Genomic DNA, 17422 nt, shown 5'->3' with positions numbered 1-17422 from the left:
AATTGCTTACCACTCACCGACCGATGCCCAGCTAACCCTCCAAGTAGCAGAAGAGAGCAACATGAACTCCTACCCCCTTCAAAACTCCTTCTGCATGATGTCATATGGCATGGAATATCCCTTTGGCCAGTTTAAGTCAACTGTCCTGATTCTGTCCCTCCCAGTTCCTTGGGTTCCTTGTGCCCCCCCCCCCATTGGTAGGATAGTAGGAAAAATGGAGTGTCCTTGGCTCTGTACAGCACTGCTTAGCAATAACTATAAACATCGGTGTGTTATCAACATTTTTTTTTAATGAAAACATAGCATCATACTAGACATTATAAAGAAAAACCCAACTGATTTGCCTTTTATTCATGGAATAGCATTAAACTCATAGAATGACTTCAAACTGAAAGAGGGGAGGCTTAAGTTAGAAGTTAGGGGGAAGTTCTTTATCCAGAGTTGTAATGAGGCCCTGGCACTGCTGTCTATAGAGTTGTAGGTGCCTCATCTCTGGAGGGGGTGTTTTGATGGTTGTGAAATTGCAAACCTGCAGATACCTTAGCATGTTATTGTATGGGAACTGTTGAATCATGACCTGAACCTTTGATTCATCACCTGAGGTGAGCACTGAGTCAGCCTTGGGAGCACAGGTGAAGGCAATTCACCTGTGTGACCAGAAGGGGTGGAGCCTGGCGCCACCTCTCCTAGACCCCATTTAAGGGCCCCTAAGGAAGGTTCTTTTTCTGGAGATTGCTCCTTTTGGAGTTTTTCTTTCTGTGAGTCTACGACATAGTTGAGTATTTTTCCATTTATTTTCAATTATACCTTTCCAACGTTACAATTTTTCTAGCTTTAAGATCTGTGGATACCAATCTGACCATGCCGTTTTGTATATTTGTTGATTTTATAGTTTCTAAGTTGCTTTTCTTTTTCTTTATACAGACACTGAATCCAAAATGGAATGAGGAGTTTTATTTTAGAGTAAGTTTCCTATTAATTGCAATCACTGTAATATGTACAGTTAATCACATGATGTTAGTAGGACTGGGTTGTTTTTTATTCATTGTTTATGTTCTCATTTTAAAAAGTCCTGATGTTTCCTATGGTTTGGGAATGTTATGTAGTGGCAAATAATCAAATATTTTCTAGCACTGTATGAAACTTAAGCTATTATGGCAAATAGTAATGAAATAAGAGCGTAGAGAAGGAAGATAGAAAAAGCAATTTCTCTTAACCTTCATATTACTTGCCAAAAAATTGAAAATATACTTTTTTTCTTGTAGTTAACTTTTTTAAAAATCATTCTTAATATGGAAGTAAGTTTCACCTACAACTGAGTGGTGTTGTTTCAATTAGTAGGTGACTTTTCATAAGAAAATGTAACTTTTAATATTTGGAAATGGTAGAAGAGGGTTTAAGATAAAAATGGTGATCATCAAAACCAACATAATAGAAGTTACAGGGGCGATAACTTAGTTGCTGAAGTACTTTCCAAGGAAGAATGACTTAATTTTACTGCTACTGTGGCTTTCATGAAAGTAGATTAGGTAAAATTTCAGTGGTTTTAAAGTTTGTTCTTAAACAGCTGCTTGAGAACAGATGTTGTCATTGTAGATTGTTAAAAATGAGTGTCCCATCAAGCATTGTTTATAGTCTTAGCACTTGACTGTCTCGCTAATAAGATCATTTAAATAGTTCCCACCAATGTAGTTAATACATGCTTTTCAGATAGAGTTTTGTTTTTTAAACATGTACCGAGTAGCTTTTTCTCGGTTTTGCAACTGGTTAATACATATCTAAACCTCTAAAATAATCTTAGATAAGTATTGTTGAAATATGATTTTTATAATACACTTAAGAGGGAGGAGAAATAGGGACTTATGTTTCTTTAAGCTATGCAGAACTTGCCACGATTTGTGTTGCTTAAATTACAGATATACTTTGAAGGTGCTCTGTGAAAATATCTGGAAAATCCTAAGCAGCAGTGTTAACACTTAAAGTAATGTACGATTTTTTTGTGTGCCATAATTCTCTGATCTTCTCAGAACTGAGAGTTCCCTTGCCATTCCTTGAGAACTATCAGTCCATTGTGGAATGTTTTACCTAAATTTCTTTAACAAGTGGACACAGTAACCTGGCTTGCTACAAAGCTTTTCTTTAAAAAAAAAAAAAAAAACACCTTTTTGCTTAAATGTACTTTCAAGTAAAATATTTATTGGAGATATGGTTGTACAGAGAAGTATTAGACAAATGTGCTGAACATGGGCAGAGAAGGTTTTCTGCCTTTCACTGACTTTTCTCCCAGACATTTGTGGTAAATGGGCCAGAAACAGTGACAGACTGACTGAAGTAGGGATGATGGTGAAATTCTGAAAGAAATGCAGTACAGCTCTTGTTCCCTATGTTGTAGTTGAGCTTTGCAGGTGTAGAACCCAGAATTCTGAGTGCTGGTGTTTTGTCCAGCCTGGATTTGTGTGTTCAAGTTGTCCCAATTAGGTGAAGTGAAGGATTTGAATAAACCTGTTTGTTCTGTTTGCCTTGGTTTAATCATTGCATAAACTTGTGCCCATATATTGTTCTAATCAAGCAAATGAACCTAAAATAATATTTGGATTTTCTAATAGGTAAATCCAACCAATCATCGCCTCCTGTTTGAAGTGTTTGATGAGAACAGATTGGTGAGTACTTGTCTTGATTGTTTCACTGGATGTAGAGCTGTGTGACACAGCTGATGGAAACATTAGTACATCTTAAAGGTATTTTTTCTGTTGCCCATGTAAATGTGCAAAGCAATGCAGGTTGAAGCATGAAGAAGTATTTATTTCATGGACTAATGAAACATTAAGCACAGAAATACCCTTCTGGTCTAGACCAAAATGGTCTTCATTAAACTAAATGTTCTCATGGTGGAAACTTTATCATATTCTTCCTGAGGCTTCTCCTGTGTAAACTGATAAGCAGTCCAAGCCTTGTTAGTCATGTGTAAAGAAGCTGCTTCATCACGTGATCACTTGATAATCTCTTTCCTATACCATTTAATACTCAATCCCTTTCTGAGATTTGCTAACCAGAGCTCTACTGAGTTACACAAGAAGTGAAATCTTGAAGATTTTAGGTAATGGCAAAATAATGCTTGGTGTTTTCTGTGCAGTTCTGCCCCTGATGATGCCTAACATGTGGTTAGGGTTTTTGGCCTTTGTCATGTTCTAGTAACATGGCTATTGGTATTCCAATGTGCCTGTGACAGGGGGGCAGTAGGCTTGCGGGCCCCCTCCCCCACCCTGGCTTCCCAAGAAAAAAACAGAGCAGCGGCAACGGTCTAAGAAGGAGAACTTATTTTACTAAGATGTTGGAATGCAAGATGACACGATATAATAAAATCTAATTGACAGTAAGGATAATAAATCAAATGAAATGAAAGAGGGTGAAATGAGTCCCATTATCTGATTCAATTCTTTCTGGGGTGCCATGTCGCCACAGAACCTGCTTCTCCAGCCCTAATATGATGTTTGTGGCGGTAGCATGGGGTACTGCATATGTTTCAAGCCACCCAGTGGTCGCTTCCACCATGGTGAGCACATAACGCTTACCATTGCAAGATCGTGGCAAGGTGATATAGTCAATCGGCCACGCCTCCCCATATTTACACTTTTGCCATTGCCTTTCCTCCCAGAGAGGTTTCATCCTCTTGGCTTGCTTAATTAAGGCACATGTTTCACAGTCACAAACACCTTGTGCAATAGTGTCCATACTTAAGTCCACCCCTTGGTGTCTCGCCCATTTATATGTTACATCTCTTCCTTAATGGACCGAGGTCTCATGGGCCCACCGAGCTAGAAATAATTCACCCTTGTTCTGCCAGTCCAAGTCTATTTGAGCCACCTCAATTCTGGCAGCCCGATCAACCTGATGGTTATTTTTCTGTTCTTCCGCAGCCCGACTCTTGGGCACGTGAGCATCGATGTGACGCACCTTTACAACCATATTCTTTATTCGGGAAGCAATGTCTTTCCACAGTTCAGCAGACCAAATAGGTTTACCCCTCCTTTGCCGGTTGTTTTGCTCCCACTGCTGTAACCACCCCCATAAGGCATTCACCACCATTCATGAATCAGTATAAAGACAAAACACTGGCCACCCCTTCCGTTCAGTGTCATCTAAGGCTAGTTGGACAGCCTTTCCCTCTGCAAATTGGCTTGATTCTCCTTTTTCTTCAGTGGCCTCTGCAACTTGTCGCATGGGGCTCCACACAGCAGCTTTCCATCTGCGATACTTCCCCACCATGCGACGCGATCCATCTGTGAACAGGGCATATTTCCTTTCATTTCCTGGTAGTTCACTGTATGGTGGGGCCTCTTTAGCACGCAGTACCTCTTCTCCTGGTGAGGTTCCAAACTTTTTACCTTCAGGCCAGTCCATGATCACCTCTAAGCTTCCTGGACGGCTGAGGTTCCCCATTCAAGCTCGTCGTGTAATCAACACAATCTACTTGCTCCAAGTGGCATCAGTGGCGTGATGGGTGGAGGGAACCTTTCCTTTAAACATCCAGTTCAGCACTGGCAGTCGAGGTGTCAGGAGGAGCTGCGTCTCAGTACCGACCAGTTTGGAAGCAGCCCTAACCCCCTCATACGTGGTTAAGATTTCCTTCTCAGTTGGAGTGTAGCACTCTTCAGACCCCCTGTATGCTCGACTCCAGAATCCCAGGGGTTGGCCTCGGGTCTCCCCTGAGGTTTTTTGCCACAAACTCCAGGTGGGACCTTTCTCTCCAGCAGCAGTGTAGAGGATGTTCTTTCTGTCCTGCCCTGTCCCTACTGGCCCCAGGGCCACGGCACGGGTTGTCTCCTGTTTGATCTGCTCAAAAGCCTGCTGCTGTTCCGGACCCCATGTAAAATCATTCTTCTGCGTCACCTGATACAGGGGGCTTACATTAAGGCTATAGTTTGGAACATGCATTCTCCTAAGGCCCACTACACCCAGTAAAGATTGTGTCTCTTTCTTATTAATATGCGTTGATATGGCAGTGGTTTTGTCAATCTCATCTACTGGGATGTAACGGCGCCCATCTTCCACTTTATACCTAGGAACTGAATCTTCTGGGCAGGTCCTTTCACTTTGCTTTGCTTAATAGCAAAACCAGCTTGCAGAAGAATTTGGATTATTTGCACTCCTTTCTCAAAAACATCCTCTGCTCTATTGCCCCACACAACAATATCATCAATGTATTGCAGATGCTCAGGAGCACTGCCCTGTTCCAATACAGTTTGGATTAACCCATGGCAAATCGTTGGGCTGTGTTTCCACCCCTGGGGCAAACAGTTCCAAGTATACTGAACGCCCCTCCAGGTGAAGGCAAACTGCGGCCTGCACTCTGTGGCCAGAGGAATGGCAAAGAAGGCATTAGCAATGTCAGTGGTGGCATACCACATAGCTGCTTTTGACTCCAATTCATACTGGAGTTCTAGCATGTCCGGCACAGCAGCACTCAGCGGGGGTGTGACTTCATTCAGGCCGCGGTAGTCTACCGTCAGCCTCCATTCTCCACTGGCTTTACACACTGGCCATATGGGGCTGTTAAAAGGTGAATGGGTTCTGCTGATTACTCCCTGAATCTCTAGTTGACGAATCAACTTATGAATGGGGAGCAAGGAATCCCTGTTGGTTCGGTACTGTCGTCTGTGCACTGCTTTTGTGGCAGTTGGTCCCTGCTGCTCTTTTACTTGCAGCAACCCCACAGCAGACGGATCTTCTGACAGGCCAGGCAAAACAGACAGATGCTTAATGTTGTCTGTATCTACAGCAGCTATTCCAAAGGCCCATCGATCCCCCCTTAGGATCCTTGAAATGCCCCCTTCTGAGGTAATAAACACCCAGTATGCATGGAGTCCCTGGGCCAGTCACAATAGGGTGTTTTTACCAGTCTTTACCAGTGAGGCTCATTTTGGCCTCCAACACAGTCAGTTCTTGAGAACCCCCAGTCACTCCAGAAATATGGACTGATTCTGTCCCTTCATGATTCGAGGGCATTAGAGTGCACTGCACACCGGTATCCACCAGTGCCTTTTATTTGTGTGGTTCTGATGTGCCACACCATCGGATCCACACAGTCCAATAAACCCTGTTATCCCTCTCCCTCCCCTGACTGAGGGCAGGGCCCCTCTCTTCATTACCTGTGGTAACTGGAGCAACTACACTGGTGGTTGGTCTGTTCTGTAATTCTCTCACCTGTGCTCGCAGTACGGGACTATCTTGATCATGCCTCTTGCTTATGTCTTCTCCATGGTCGCGGAGATAACGCCACAAGGCAGCACGCGAAGCAGTCCTGTTGTTGTTTCTCACTCGAGCAGGAAAGCGTTTGCCTTCAATAGCTGAGATTTTTGATGATACAGGTGAGGAGGGGGATCCATCTTCTTTAATTAATTGGATTTTCATTAGTTTGATCAGTTCTTTCTTTAGGCCCCTTTGCTTATCCTGATCTTTGTCAAATGTTTCCGATACTATTACGGGTTCATCACGATTAATCAATAGAGACACCTGCTCTTGTACTTCACCCAGTCTGTTTGCTAACTCTGAGACGGCTGACATGGAAACGTGTGTTGGGGGTAGATGTTGTTCATAGTTTTGGAGTGTAAGAATCAATTCAAAATCTAGGGGTCTTCTCTGTTGGTCCTCGTACCTGTGGAATGTTGCTACTAGTGTGGGGGCGTATCTGTCTGGTGCTGCTCTTGTAAGTTTTTGCCATATGTCAGGTGTTGTCCTCACTCTCTCCAGATCATGGTTTTGGCGTGTATCATTAGGAGCAAAATTAGAGTCATATAACATTTCCACCAGGGCTATTTCCCTCAAATACTGGATAGCTTTCTCAAATGTATTCCATGTTTTCATTGCAGGCTGCAGAATTTCTTTGTAGGGATACCTTTCCCTCACAGCTATCAACATTCGGTCCCAGAGGGTTGCAGCTCCATCCAAACATCTATTAATTCCCCTGTCAATGGATTTGTCTCTGGCAATGTATCCTAGTTGGCGGGCTTCGTTACCATCTAGAGACAAGCTACTGGCCCCACTATCCCAACAGTGAAGCAACCAGGTGACTAGAGTTTCGTTCGGGCGTCGTTCAAATTCTTTTCTTGAGCTTTGGATTTCAGTCATCTTGAGAGGTCGACAAACAGTAATAGAGATCTCCTCTTCATCGCTGTCCTCTTTGTGCCTCTTAGTTTTTGCTTTTGCTTTTCTTGGTTCTGAGGAAGTCCCCTCGCCTGGATCTTACTCTACCACCTCCTCCTCCACTTCTTCTTCTTCTTTTTTTTTCGCTCTAGACGCGAGGACACCCGCTTCCATTTCTTGCCTTCTACAGGGGCTGCTGACACTGTTACTGGTGTCTGCTGTGACTGATTAGGTCTGACTTGAAGATTTCCCCCTTTGGCTTGCACCTCCGCTCGGAAACTCTCTCTCTCCAGAATAGTACTATACAGAGCACGGTAGGCACAAGCCAAGCCCCAGATAAGCCGTACCTCCTTTGATCTATCTAAGCCACACCGTCCCTGACTCAAATGCTGGCTCAGTTTCTCGGGATCCCACAGATGTTCAAGAGTGAAATCCCATGACTGTGCGGGTCCCCACGCTTCTAAGATTCTTCCTAAACCTTTCCATATTCCTTGCCAGTCATCATTCTCTGGTCTTGGAGGAGAGTTCTTCCACTTAGCATGAATGAAGACGAATTAACCCTTTAAGTACCTATGCGGTCCATGATGTTATGATGTGGAATACCAATAGCAAAATTACAAAACCGTGACATTCCACCCCTTATTTTACATCATTTCATCATGCTTAATATATATACATATATATACAAACAATAATTAAAATGCATTACACATGCATCTATATACATATATATAATTGCTGACTGCGCTCCCTCGACATCAAATTATCTTGTGGTACACATTGGACATCCTCATCGTTCTGCATCACCCACCTAGTGGACCCAGGTCCCTGGGCAAAAACAGATCCACAAAGAGGTTTGCCCTTCCCAGAAGCTGGAAGGACCCAAACTCCTTTTCCCAACATGCTCTTTACACGTACTACAGGGACTTTATCTCCCTCTACAGTATGTAGGGAGATAGGTTGGATAGGACCATCACGATTGATAGATCCTCTAGTATTGGCCACCAGGTGGCTTCTGCCAGATGCTTCTCCCAGTGCTTAAATGTTCCACCACCCATTGCTTACAGCATAGTTTTTAACAACCCATTGTATTGTTCAATTTTACCAGAAGCTGGTAAAATCCATTCAATGCCATGTTCTTTGGCCCATGTATTGACGAGAGAATTTTTGAAATGAGAGGTCAGCTTCATGGCAGGTAAGACTGCGCTGGACAAGGGACCTAAAGCAAAAAGGCTGACCAAAAAGCTCTTTTTAGGGCTTTTTTGAAGCTAGCAAATGCACTGTACCAGTGCCGGGGGGCTGGCAGCTTGTGGGTGGGCTGCTGGGCCAGCAGGGGTGGAGCTGGCACTACTCACTCTTATCTCTCAAGCTTGACCTTGACCTTTTGCTGTGCTGCTAAAAGCAGCCTTTTGGGGGGCTATCACCAAGCAACGCGCCAAGGGAGAAAAGGGTGTTACCTTCTCCTGTTAACAGGAAGGGAGGTCAGCTTATGAGCACAGCCCACACTGCCCATACAATACTGCGGCAGCAGGTGTGGATGGTGGGTCTTGTGGTGGGTCATGTGAGTGTTTCTTTTGTCTTTGCTCAGGAGACCGGCTCTCCTACAGACAGACCCTGAGACCACCAGTTTGAACATGGTCTCTACCAGGCAGCGGGCTTACCGCAAGAGGACTGTGGTGACCCAGACAGAGGGCCTTCCCCCAAATGTGGCCATTCAGGTCTCTGGCTGCAGGGAGTGCCAGAGCCTGCTGCTGCCAAGGGAGGATGGGAAGGATACTCGCCTCTCACACAGGTGACGAGCTGCTCAGCCTGGTGGTGGAGCTCAGGGAGGAGGTGGAGAGATTAAGAACTATCAGAGAGTGCGAGCGGGAGATTGACTGGTGGAGTGACTCTCTGCGAGAAAGATGCAGAGATTGCACCCCCCAAACTGTAGTGGACCCTTCCCCTTGCCACAGTCGAGCAGAGAGAGCTGACTCGAGAGGAGAGAAAGGATGGCAACCAGTCCCAGCTTAGAGACGCAGGCAACCCCCACCCCGACCTACCTCGGTTCCCCAGATGCCTCTATGTAATAGGTTTGAAGCCCTGAAACTGGAGGGAGAGGTGAGCGAGGATGAGGTGGGAGGACTGCCTCCAAGTGTGTCTAAGGTGAGGATGACAGCTCCATGCTTGAAGACTGCCTCCTCCAGAAAAGAAAGGAGGGTGATAATCATAGGTGACTACCTCCTGAGAGGAACAGAGGGCCTGATATGTCGGCCTGACCCTACCCATAGGGAGATGTGCTGCCTCCCTGGGGCCTGGGTCAGGGATATTTCTAGAAAACTTCCTGGTCTGATCCGCCCCTCTGATTACCATCCTTTATTGATAGTTCAGGCCAGCAGCGATGAGGTCGCTGACAGAAGCCTGAGGACTATAAAAAATGATTTTAGGGGACTGGTGAGGTTAGTTGATGGAGCAGGCATACAAGTAGTATTTGCCTGTATTCCTACAGTGGCAGGGAAGGACACTGCAACGACCAGGAAAACCCATTGCATAAACACATGGCTGAGAGGCTGGTGCAAACGCAAGCATTTTGGGTTCTTTGATCATGGGGCGGTCTACTCGGCACCTGGCCTGAAGTCTGCAGATGGGTATCACCTGTCTCAAAGGGGAAAACGGATCCTTGCCCAGGAGCTGGCAGGACTTGTAGAGAGGTCTTTAAACTAGATATGAAGGGGGAAGGGGATAAAACCAGGCCTGCTAGAGATGAGCCTGGGGGAGCGGTAATGGGATTGGGGTGAGGCAAGGAACTCAGCTAAAGTATGTTTATACCAATGCATGCAGCATGGGCAACAAACAAGAAGAGTTGGAAGCCATTGTGCGGCAGGCAAGCTATGACCTAGCTGCCATTATGGAAACATGGTGGGACCGCTCCCGTGACTGGAGTGCTGCGATGGATGGCTACAAACTCTTCAGAAAGGATAGGCAAGGAAGGAGGGGTGGTGGCATGGCTCTCTATGTTAGAGAGTGCTTTGATGTCACTGAGCTTATGGCTGGAGATGATGAGGTTGAATCCTTATGGGTTAAGATCGGGGGAAGAGCTGACAAGGCAGACATCCTGGTGGGCGTCTGTTATAGACTGCCGAACCAGGATGAAGAGACAGATGAGGTGTTCTATGACCAGCTGGCCGAAGCTGTGCGATCGCCAGCCCTTGTCCTCATGGGGGACTTCAACTTCCCTGACATATGCTGGGAATACAACATAGTGCAAAAGAAGCAATCTAGGAGGTTTCTGGAATGTATGGAGGATAACTTCTTGATGCAGCTGGTGAGAGAACCTACAAGAGGAGCTGCCCCGTTAGACCTGCTGTTCACAAACAAAGAAGGTCTAGTGGGAGACGTGGAGGTCGGGGGCTGTCTTGGACAGAGTGACCATGAAATGGTAGAGTTCTCGATTCTTGGTGGAGTAAGGAGGGGGAATAGCAAAACTGCTACCTTGGACTTCCGGAGGGCAGACTTTGAATTGTTCAGGAGACTAGTAGGGGGAGTCCCCTGGGATTCAGTCTTAGAGAGTAAAGGGGTACAAGATGGCTGGTCGCTCTTCAAGAAGGAAGTCTTAAAGGCACAGGAGCAGGCTGTCCCCCTGAGCCGCAAAATGAGCCGGCGTGGATGAATAGGGAGCTGTTCTTGAGGCTCCAGGAGAAAAAGAGGATCTACCTCCTGTGGAAGAAGAGACAGGCGACTCAGAAAGAATACAGAGAAGTTGTTAAGATGTGCAGAGAGATAATCAGAAAGGCAAAAGCTCAGCTGGAACTCAACCTGGCCACTGGGGTAAAAGAGAACAAGAAACACTTTTACAAGTATATCAACAGTAAGAGGAGGACCAGGGAGAATCTCCATTCTTTACTGAATGAGGCTGGGAATGTGACCACTGAAGATAAGGAAAAGGCAGACGTTCTGAATGCCTTCTTTACATCTGTCTTTAAAAGTCAGACCAGTTATCTTCAGGTTTCTCCAAACTCTGACCTGGTAGTCTTGGCTGGGGAGCAGACTAAACCCCCCACGATTCAGGAGGACACAGTCAGAGACCTGCTACTCCAACTGGACTGCCACAAATCCATGGGGCCGGATGAGATTCACCCGAGAGTGCTGAGGGAACTGGCGGAGGTGATAGCCGAGCCGCTTTCCATCATCTATCAGCGCTCCTTGTTGACTTGCCAATGTGACTCCCATCTACAAGAAGGGCTTCAGGGAGGATAAGGGGAACTACAGACCTGTTAGCCTGACCTCGGTGCCGGGGAAGGTTATGGAGCAGATTGTCTTGAGGGAGATCACGCGGCATGTGCGGGACAACCGGGGGATCCGGCCTAGCCAACATGGGTTCACAAAGGGCAGGTCCTGAATGACCAACCTGATCTCCTTCGATGATCTATTGACCCGACTGGTGGATGAGGGAAAGGCTGTTGATGTAGTCTACCTAGACTTCAGCAAAGCCTTTGACACTGTCTCCCACAGTATTCTCCTGCAGAAGCTGGCAGTCTGTGGCTTGGACATGTACACTCTTGGCTGGGTAAGGAACTGGCTGGAGGGCCGGGCCCAGAGAGTGGTGGTGAGTGGAGTTAAATCCAGCTGGCGTCCGGTCACGAGTGGTGTTCCCCAGGGGTCGGTGCTGGGGCCTGTCCTCTTCAGTATCTTCATTGATGACCTGGATGAGGGCATTGAGTGCACCCTCAGTAAGTTTGCAGGTGACACCAGGCTGGCTGGAAGTGTCGATCTGCCTGGGGGTAGTGAGGCCCTACAGAGGGATCTGGATAGGCTGGATAGCTGGTCTGAAGCCACTAGGATGAGGTTCAATAAGACCAAATGCCGGGTCCTGCACTTTGGTCATGTCAACAACCCCAGGCAACGCTACAGGCTTGGGGCAGAGTGGCTGGAAGACTGTGTAGAGGAAATGGACCTGGGGGTATTGATTGATGCTTCACTGAACATGAGCCAGCAGTGTGCCCAGGTGGCCAAGAAGGCCAATGGCATCCTGGCTTGTATCAGAAATAGTGTTGCCAGTAGGAACAGGGAAGTAATTGTCCCCCTGTACTCAGCACTGCTGAGGCCGCACCTTGAGTTCTGTGTCCAGTTTTGGGCCCCTCACTGTAAGAAAGACATCGAGGCCCTGGAGTGTGTCCAGAGAAGGGCAACAAGCTGGTGAGGGGTCTGGAACACAGGCCTTATGAGGAGCGGCTGAAGGAGCTGGGATTGTTCAGTCTGGAGAAGAGGAGGCTCAAGGGAGACCTTGTTGCTCTCTACAACTACCTGAAGCGAGGTTGTAGTGAGCTGGGGGTTGGCCTCTTCTCTCGTGTGACTAGTGATAGGACTAGAGGGACTGGCTTCAAGCTGCTCTGGGGAAGGTTCAGGCTGAATATTAGGAAATTCTACTTCTCTGAAAGGGTGGTCAGGCACTGGAATGGGCTGCCCAAAGAGGTGGTGGAGTCACCAACCCTGGTGGTGTTCAAAGAACATTTGGATGTTGTGTTGAGGGAAATGGTTTAGCGAGAACCATTGGTGATGGGTGAATGGTTGGACTGGATGATCCTGTGGGTCTTTTCCAGCCTTAGCGATTCTATGATTCTATGATGATCTGATTCAGTTCTTTCTGGGGTGCCACGTCACCACAGGACTTGTTTCTCCAGACCTAATATGGTGTTTCGGTCAGAAGCATGGGGTACTGCATATGTTTCAAGCCACCCAGTGGTCGCTTCCACCACGGTAAGCATATAATGCTTACCATTGCAAGATCGTGGTAAGGTGATATAGTCAACCTGCCACGGCCTCCCCATATTTATACTTTTGCCCTAAATACTTTGAGGTTTCATCCTCTTGGCTTGTTTAATTATGGCACGTGTTTCACAGTCATGAATAACCTGTGCAATAGCGTCCATAGTTAAGTCCACCCCTCGCTTTCTAGCCCACTTAAATGTTGCATCTCTTCCTTCAACAGATCTATCTAAACTGCACCATCCCTGACTCAAATACTGGCTCAGTTTCTCGGGATCCCACAGGTGTTCAAGAGTTAAATCCCATGACATTGCGGGTCCCCACGCTTCTAAGATTTTTCCTAAACCTCTCCATATTCCCTGCCAGTCAGCATGCTCTGGTTTTGGAGGAGACTTCTTCCACCTAGCATGAATGGAGAGGAATACATTAAAGGTGATTGATAACATAAACACGAGTGTGAGCACTAGCTCGGCATTCGAAAAAAGTGTGACAAACTGAGAGGGAAGCCTGGAAACCGGTTTGAAAGTCTCAAAATTCAAACTATCCAACACTGCACAAAGGTACCAGGCAGGTGCCTCCATCAATGCCCTTATTTGGTTATACATGAACACGATTCCACAACAAGATATCATGACGTTAATTATAGGCCAGTAACTGGCAAAGAACATGATAGGTTTTAATCCCTTATAGAGCACTCCTACAATAAAGAGCAAACTCATAGCAGGTAACTGCTAAAGGGAGGGGAAAAAAAAACCAAAAAGAAACCACTCGGTACAGTGTCCGGAGTTTGGCAGACTGCCCTGACTATAATCTCATCTATGAAGGTCACACTAACAATGCCCACACTAGCAATGCCTTGTAGTCTCACAGTCTCTGGCTTAAAGAAATCCTTTTTCCTACTGACATTAAAAGCTTCAGATATCCTGCATCCTTCTCCAAAAATCTGTCACGGAGTTATCTAGATAAAATCTGTGCCCATGACAGGGGGGCAGTAGGCTCGTGGGCCCTCTGGCTTCCCGAAAAAAAAGGGAGCAGCGGCAACAATCTAAGAAGGTGAACTTATTTTACTTACTATGATATCGGAATGCAAGATGACACGACATAATACAGTCTAATTGACAGTAAAGATAATAAATCAAATGAAATAAGAGAGAACGAGAGAGAGAGAGTTTCCAAAACCGAAAGCCCTACTTGATGAAGGCGCATGGCTTGGAAGCACTTCCACTCCTCTCCCTGGCAGCAAGTGGAAGCGAAAGCCCGTGTGCAACCAGATGACGTATCTTCCGTGATGTATCTTCCTTCTCTGACCGTGAGGTCCTCTGGGATATGTAGTTTGTTTTCTCTTTTGTCCATGACGTTATGATGTGGAATACCAATAGCAAAATTACAAAACCATGACAAATGGTTACGATGTCTTGCTCACCTCCTACTCTGTCTGATCTTCTTGTTACCCTCCTGGTTGTTGGTGACCGCAGTTTTATTGAGGGCCCCTCCCCTGGACTCAGGAGTGCTTCCCCTGGATCTTGGAGCCACTCCTCTGGACCTCTTTCCTTCTCTTCTCTTGCAGTGTCTACTTCCACTACTTTCTCCTCCTCCTCTTTCTTCTGTTCTAGCTGAGTTGAGATTTGTTTCATTTTCCATTCTCTTACGGGGCAATCTGACATTGATTTTTGTGCCTCCTGTGGTTGATCAGGTTGGTCAGTTCCGATACTCTCACTCTCCAGCTCTGCTCGGAGTCTGTCTTGTTCAATTATGAGGGTATTCAATTCAAATTTGAGCATGACTTTATGAGACTGCATTCTGTTTAGTTCAATTTGGAGACTGAATTTTGTGTGCTGGAAGGTATCTCGCTCAGTTCAGAGTACGTCCTGTTTGGACTTGAGGATGTCTCTCTCGGACCGAAGGGCATCTCGCTCAGATTGGAGGGTGTCTTGTTGAAATTGAAGGCTAACCATTTTGGATTGCAGGGAGTCTTTCTTGATTCGGAGGGCATCTCTCTCAGATCGGAGGGAGTCCCTCTCGGACTGGAGGGCTTTTCTCTCGGAGTGGATATTCTCTCTCTCAGATTGGAGACTGTCTCGCTCATTTTGTTCTGTATCCCGGAGACTCTCCCTTTCAGCTCGGAGACTCTCCTGGAAACTCTCTCTTTCAGCCTGGACACTCTGTTTCTCGAAAAGAAGACTCTCTCTCTGGAACTGGAGATTCTTCCTATCAGCTCTGAGACACTCAGCTTGGAGACTCTCTCAATTTCAGAAACTCTCCCCCTCTCTGGGATAGTATTAAATAAGGCCCGATAAGCATTAGCCAGGCCCCGAATCATTTGTGCCTCCTCAGATCTGCCTGAGCCACAATATTCCTGTCTCAAATATCTGTTTAAGCTCTCAGGGTCTTTCAGGTGTTCAGGAGTAAAGTTCTTGACACTGAAGATGTCCATCTCTCTGAAGTCTCTCCCAAGCCTCTCCACACTCCCTGCCACTCAGTATTCTCTGGTTTTAGGGAAGGCTTCTTCAAAATATGATAAATACAAATACTGAGTGAAATGATGAACAGTACAGTCAGGGAGATTAACAAAGTGATCAGTTGGGAGTTCCAAAACTGCATAAAGGATTGAAAGGAGAGACTGGGAACCTGCTTAAAAATCACAAGCTCTGTAAAATTAGCAGCTCCCTCTGCAAACAGGTGTAAAAGAGGAAGTGGAATCATTTTTTTTTTTCCTCTTTACAGAAGTAAGATAGCAGTGCTCAAAGTTTACAAATATCCCAGAGTACTGGAAGTCCACCTGGACTTTCAAGGTCAAGTTTTCAGTGAGCACCTGTGAAAGAGATAACTTTCCCAGCAAAGCTAACGAAGCTCTCTGAGAGCAGAGAGAGAGATTAGTTATAAAAAGCTAAAAGGCAGCTTTTGACCGCATTCTCCACCAAGAATGTCAACGGTTTACGGGCTGGTTCGGCCCGGTTCTGTGACTAGAGGGGCGGAGGGATTTCACAAAATCTGCGCCTCCAGAAAAGGGAAACAGGGGACCCCAAAATAATTAAAAACAGTGGTAACAATCTGAGGAGAAACAAACTAATTTACTAAATACGGTGTCGGAATGCAAGATAACACACTGTAATACAATATAATTAGAATTGAAGCTGGTAAATCAAATATAATAAATACCAGTAACCAAAAATCATAAAACCATGACACTTGGTCATATTATTCCCCATGGTAACGCAGTTGCTTACCTTCGTCCAGCGAAAGGCAATCGGAGTGGTTGGGAATGAATACTCAAGTTGCAGCGTTTATCTCAGCGCTCTCTTTTATAAATTGCTCCGCGTTTATCTCAATGCCTGCCATGTTTGTCTCAACGTGCTCCTCCTGTACCGGTTGCTCTGCGTTTGTTACAACACACCCATGTTTCTCTCAACGTGCTCCAGACCGTTCAGTCTTCAAGTCAGGTTAAGTTTCAGGTCCCTGATCGTTTTTGCCCGTTTGCTCGTGTCCCTGTTCATTCTCTTTCTCAAGTCCCTGTTCATTCCTGTCCCTGTTCGTTTATGTCCCTGTTGGTTCTCTTTCTCGAGTCCCTGTTCATTCTCTTTCTCAAGTCCCTGTTCATTCCTGTCCCTGTTCGTTTATGTCCCTGTTGGTTCTCTTTCTCGAGTCCCTGTTCGGGCACCAATTGTTGCAGGAGGGCATCAAGCTCCCTTTCGGGTGTGGTGAAAGAGGTGCGGACTCCTTGCTGGTGCAGAACAAAGGCGTTTATTGTAGGTGCTTAGAGCCTTATATACCTGCAGAACACAACAGTTTTCCCATGCAGCCAAGACTGGTTACATGTAAGGGCTAGGCGCCTTGTGGGTGTTTACGTCTGGCTCAAGTTATTCTTGAGCTTTACCCCTCATTAGTGATACAATGACCTTCTTTATCCCACATCAGGCGGAGCAGTGCCTCCGACAGGATGACACAGGCACATGGCACATGGGGAGGAGGCGCTGACTGAACTGGTGGCAGAAAGTGTTAGGTGCTTGGTTTAGGTTTTGCTTTTATTGAAGTAAATACAGTAAAGTAGTGGATGTAACTGTGCATAAATGGTTTTATAATGGCACTGTGTGACCTGAATGCTGGTATAACCACATCCACAAGGCAGACCTGACGTGGCGTAAAAATGATCAGGCTGTCAAGTGGGAAGTACCAAATTACTTGGAGGGCTGGTTATCAGAGTATGTAACTGCTTCTCTCAAAGTAATCATTTGAGTTACTGGAACAAAAAGCTTTTAAGGGTTTTTTTTTTTTTTTTTTTTTTTTTAAGTTCTACTACTTTGCTTTCTTGTTTTCTCTTTGATAAAATGATAAATTCTTATCTGGGGTAAAAATTGTTTACAGCTCATGCAGTTGTATCTTCACTGTTTGGATGTTGGGTTCCCCCTCCCTTCCCCATTAGATGTGAATATAAGATTTTCCTTAAACTAAAGGTAAAAAACTGCTTTGACATGAACATTTCAACTACATGCTGAACTGTAATTTTACTCTACTTTTTTAAATGCATATCGAGCCT

The 17422-nt window shown here is 45.7% G+C and overlaps 1 protein-coding gene across 10 annotated transcripts in view; it reads left to right on the top strand.

Annotated features, from left to right (window-relative positions):
* The window catches only part of NEDD4L (NEDD4 like E3 ubiquitin protein ligase), a 399166-nt gene that overhangs the window by 182384 nt on the left and 199360 nt on the right, over positions 1 to 17422 (top strand). For all 10 annotated transcript variants that reach the window (XM_046905153.1, XM_046905152.1, XM_025144553.3 and 7 more), the window contains 2 exons: positions 925 to 963; positions 2607 to 2660. In XM_046905153.1, the coding sequence (XP_046761109.1) occupies positions 925 to 963; positions 2607 to 2660 (93 nt within the window). The remainder of the gene's footprint in view (positions 1 to 924; positions 964 to 2606; positions 2661 to 17422) is intronic.

The sequence above is a fragment of the Gallus gallus genome, chromosome W, assembly GCF_016699485.2.
Source record: "Gallus gallus isolate bGalGal1 chromosome W, bGalGal1.mat.broiler.GRCg7b, whole genome shotgun sequence".
In the NCBI taxonomy this organism is placed as follows: Eukaryota; Metazoa; Chordata; class Aves; order Galliformes; family Phasianidae; genus Gallus; species Gallus gallus.
Note: the sequence above shows the minus strand (reverse complement) of the source record. Positions and strands in the feature narration are given on the sequence as shown.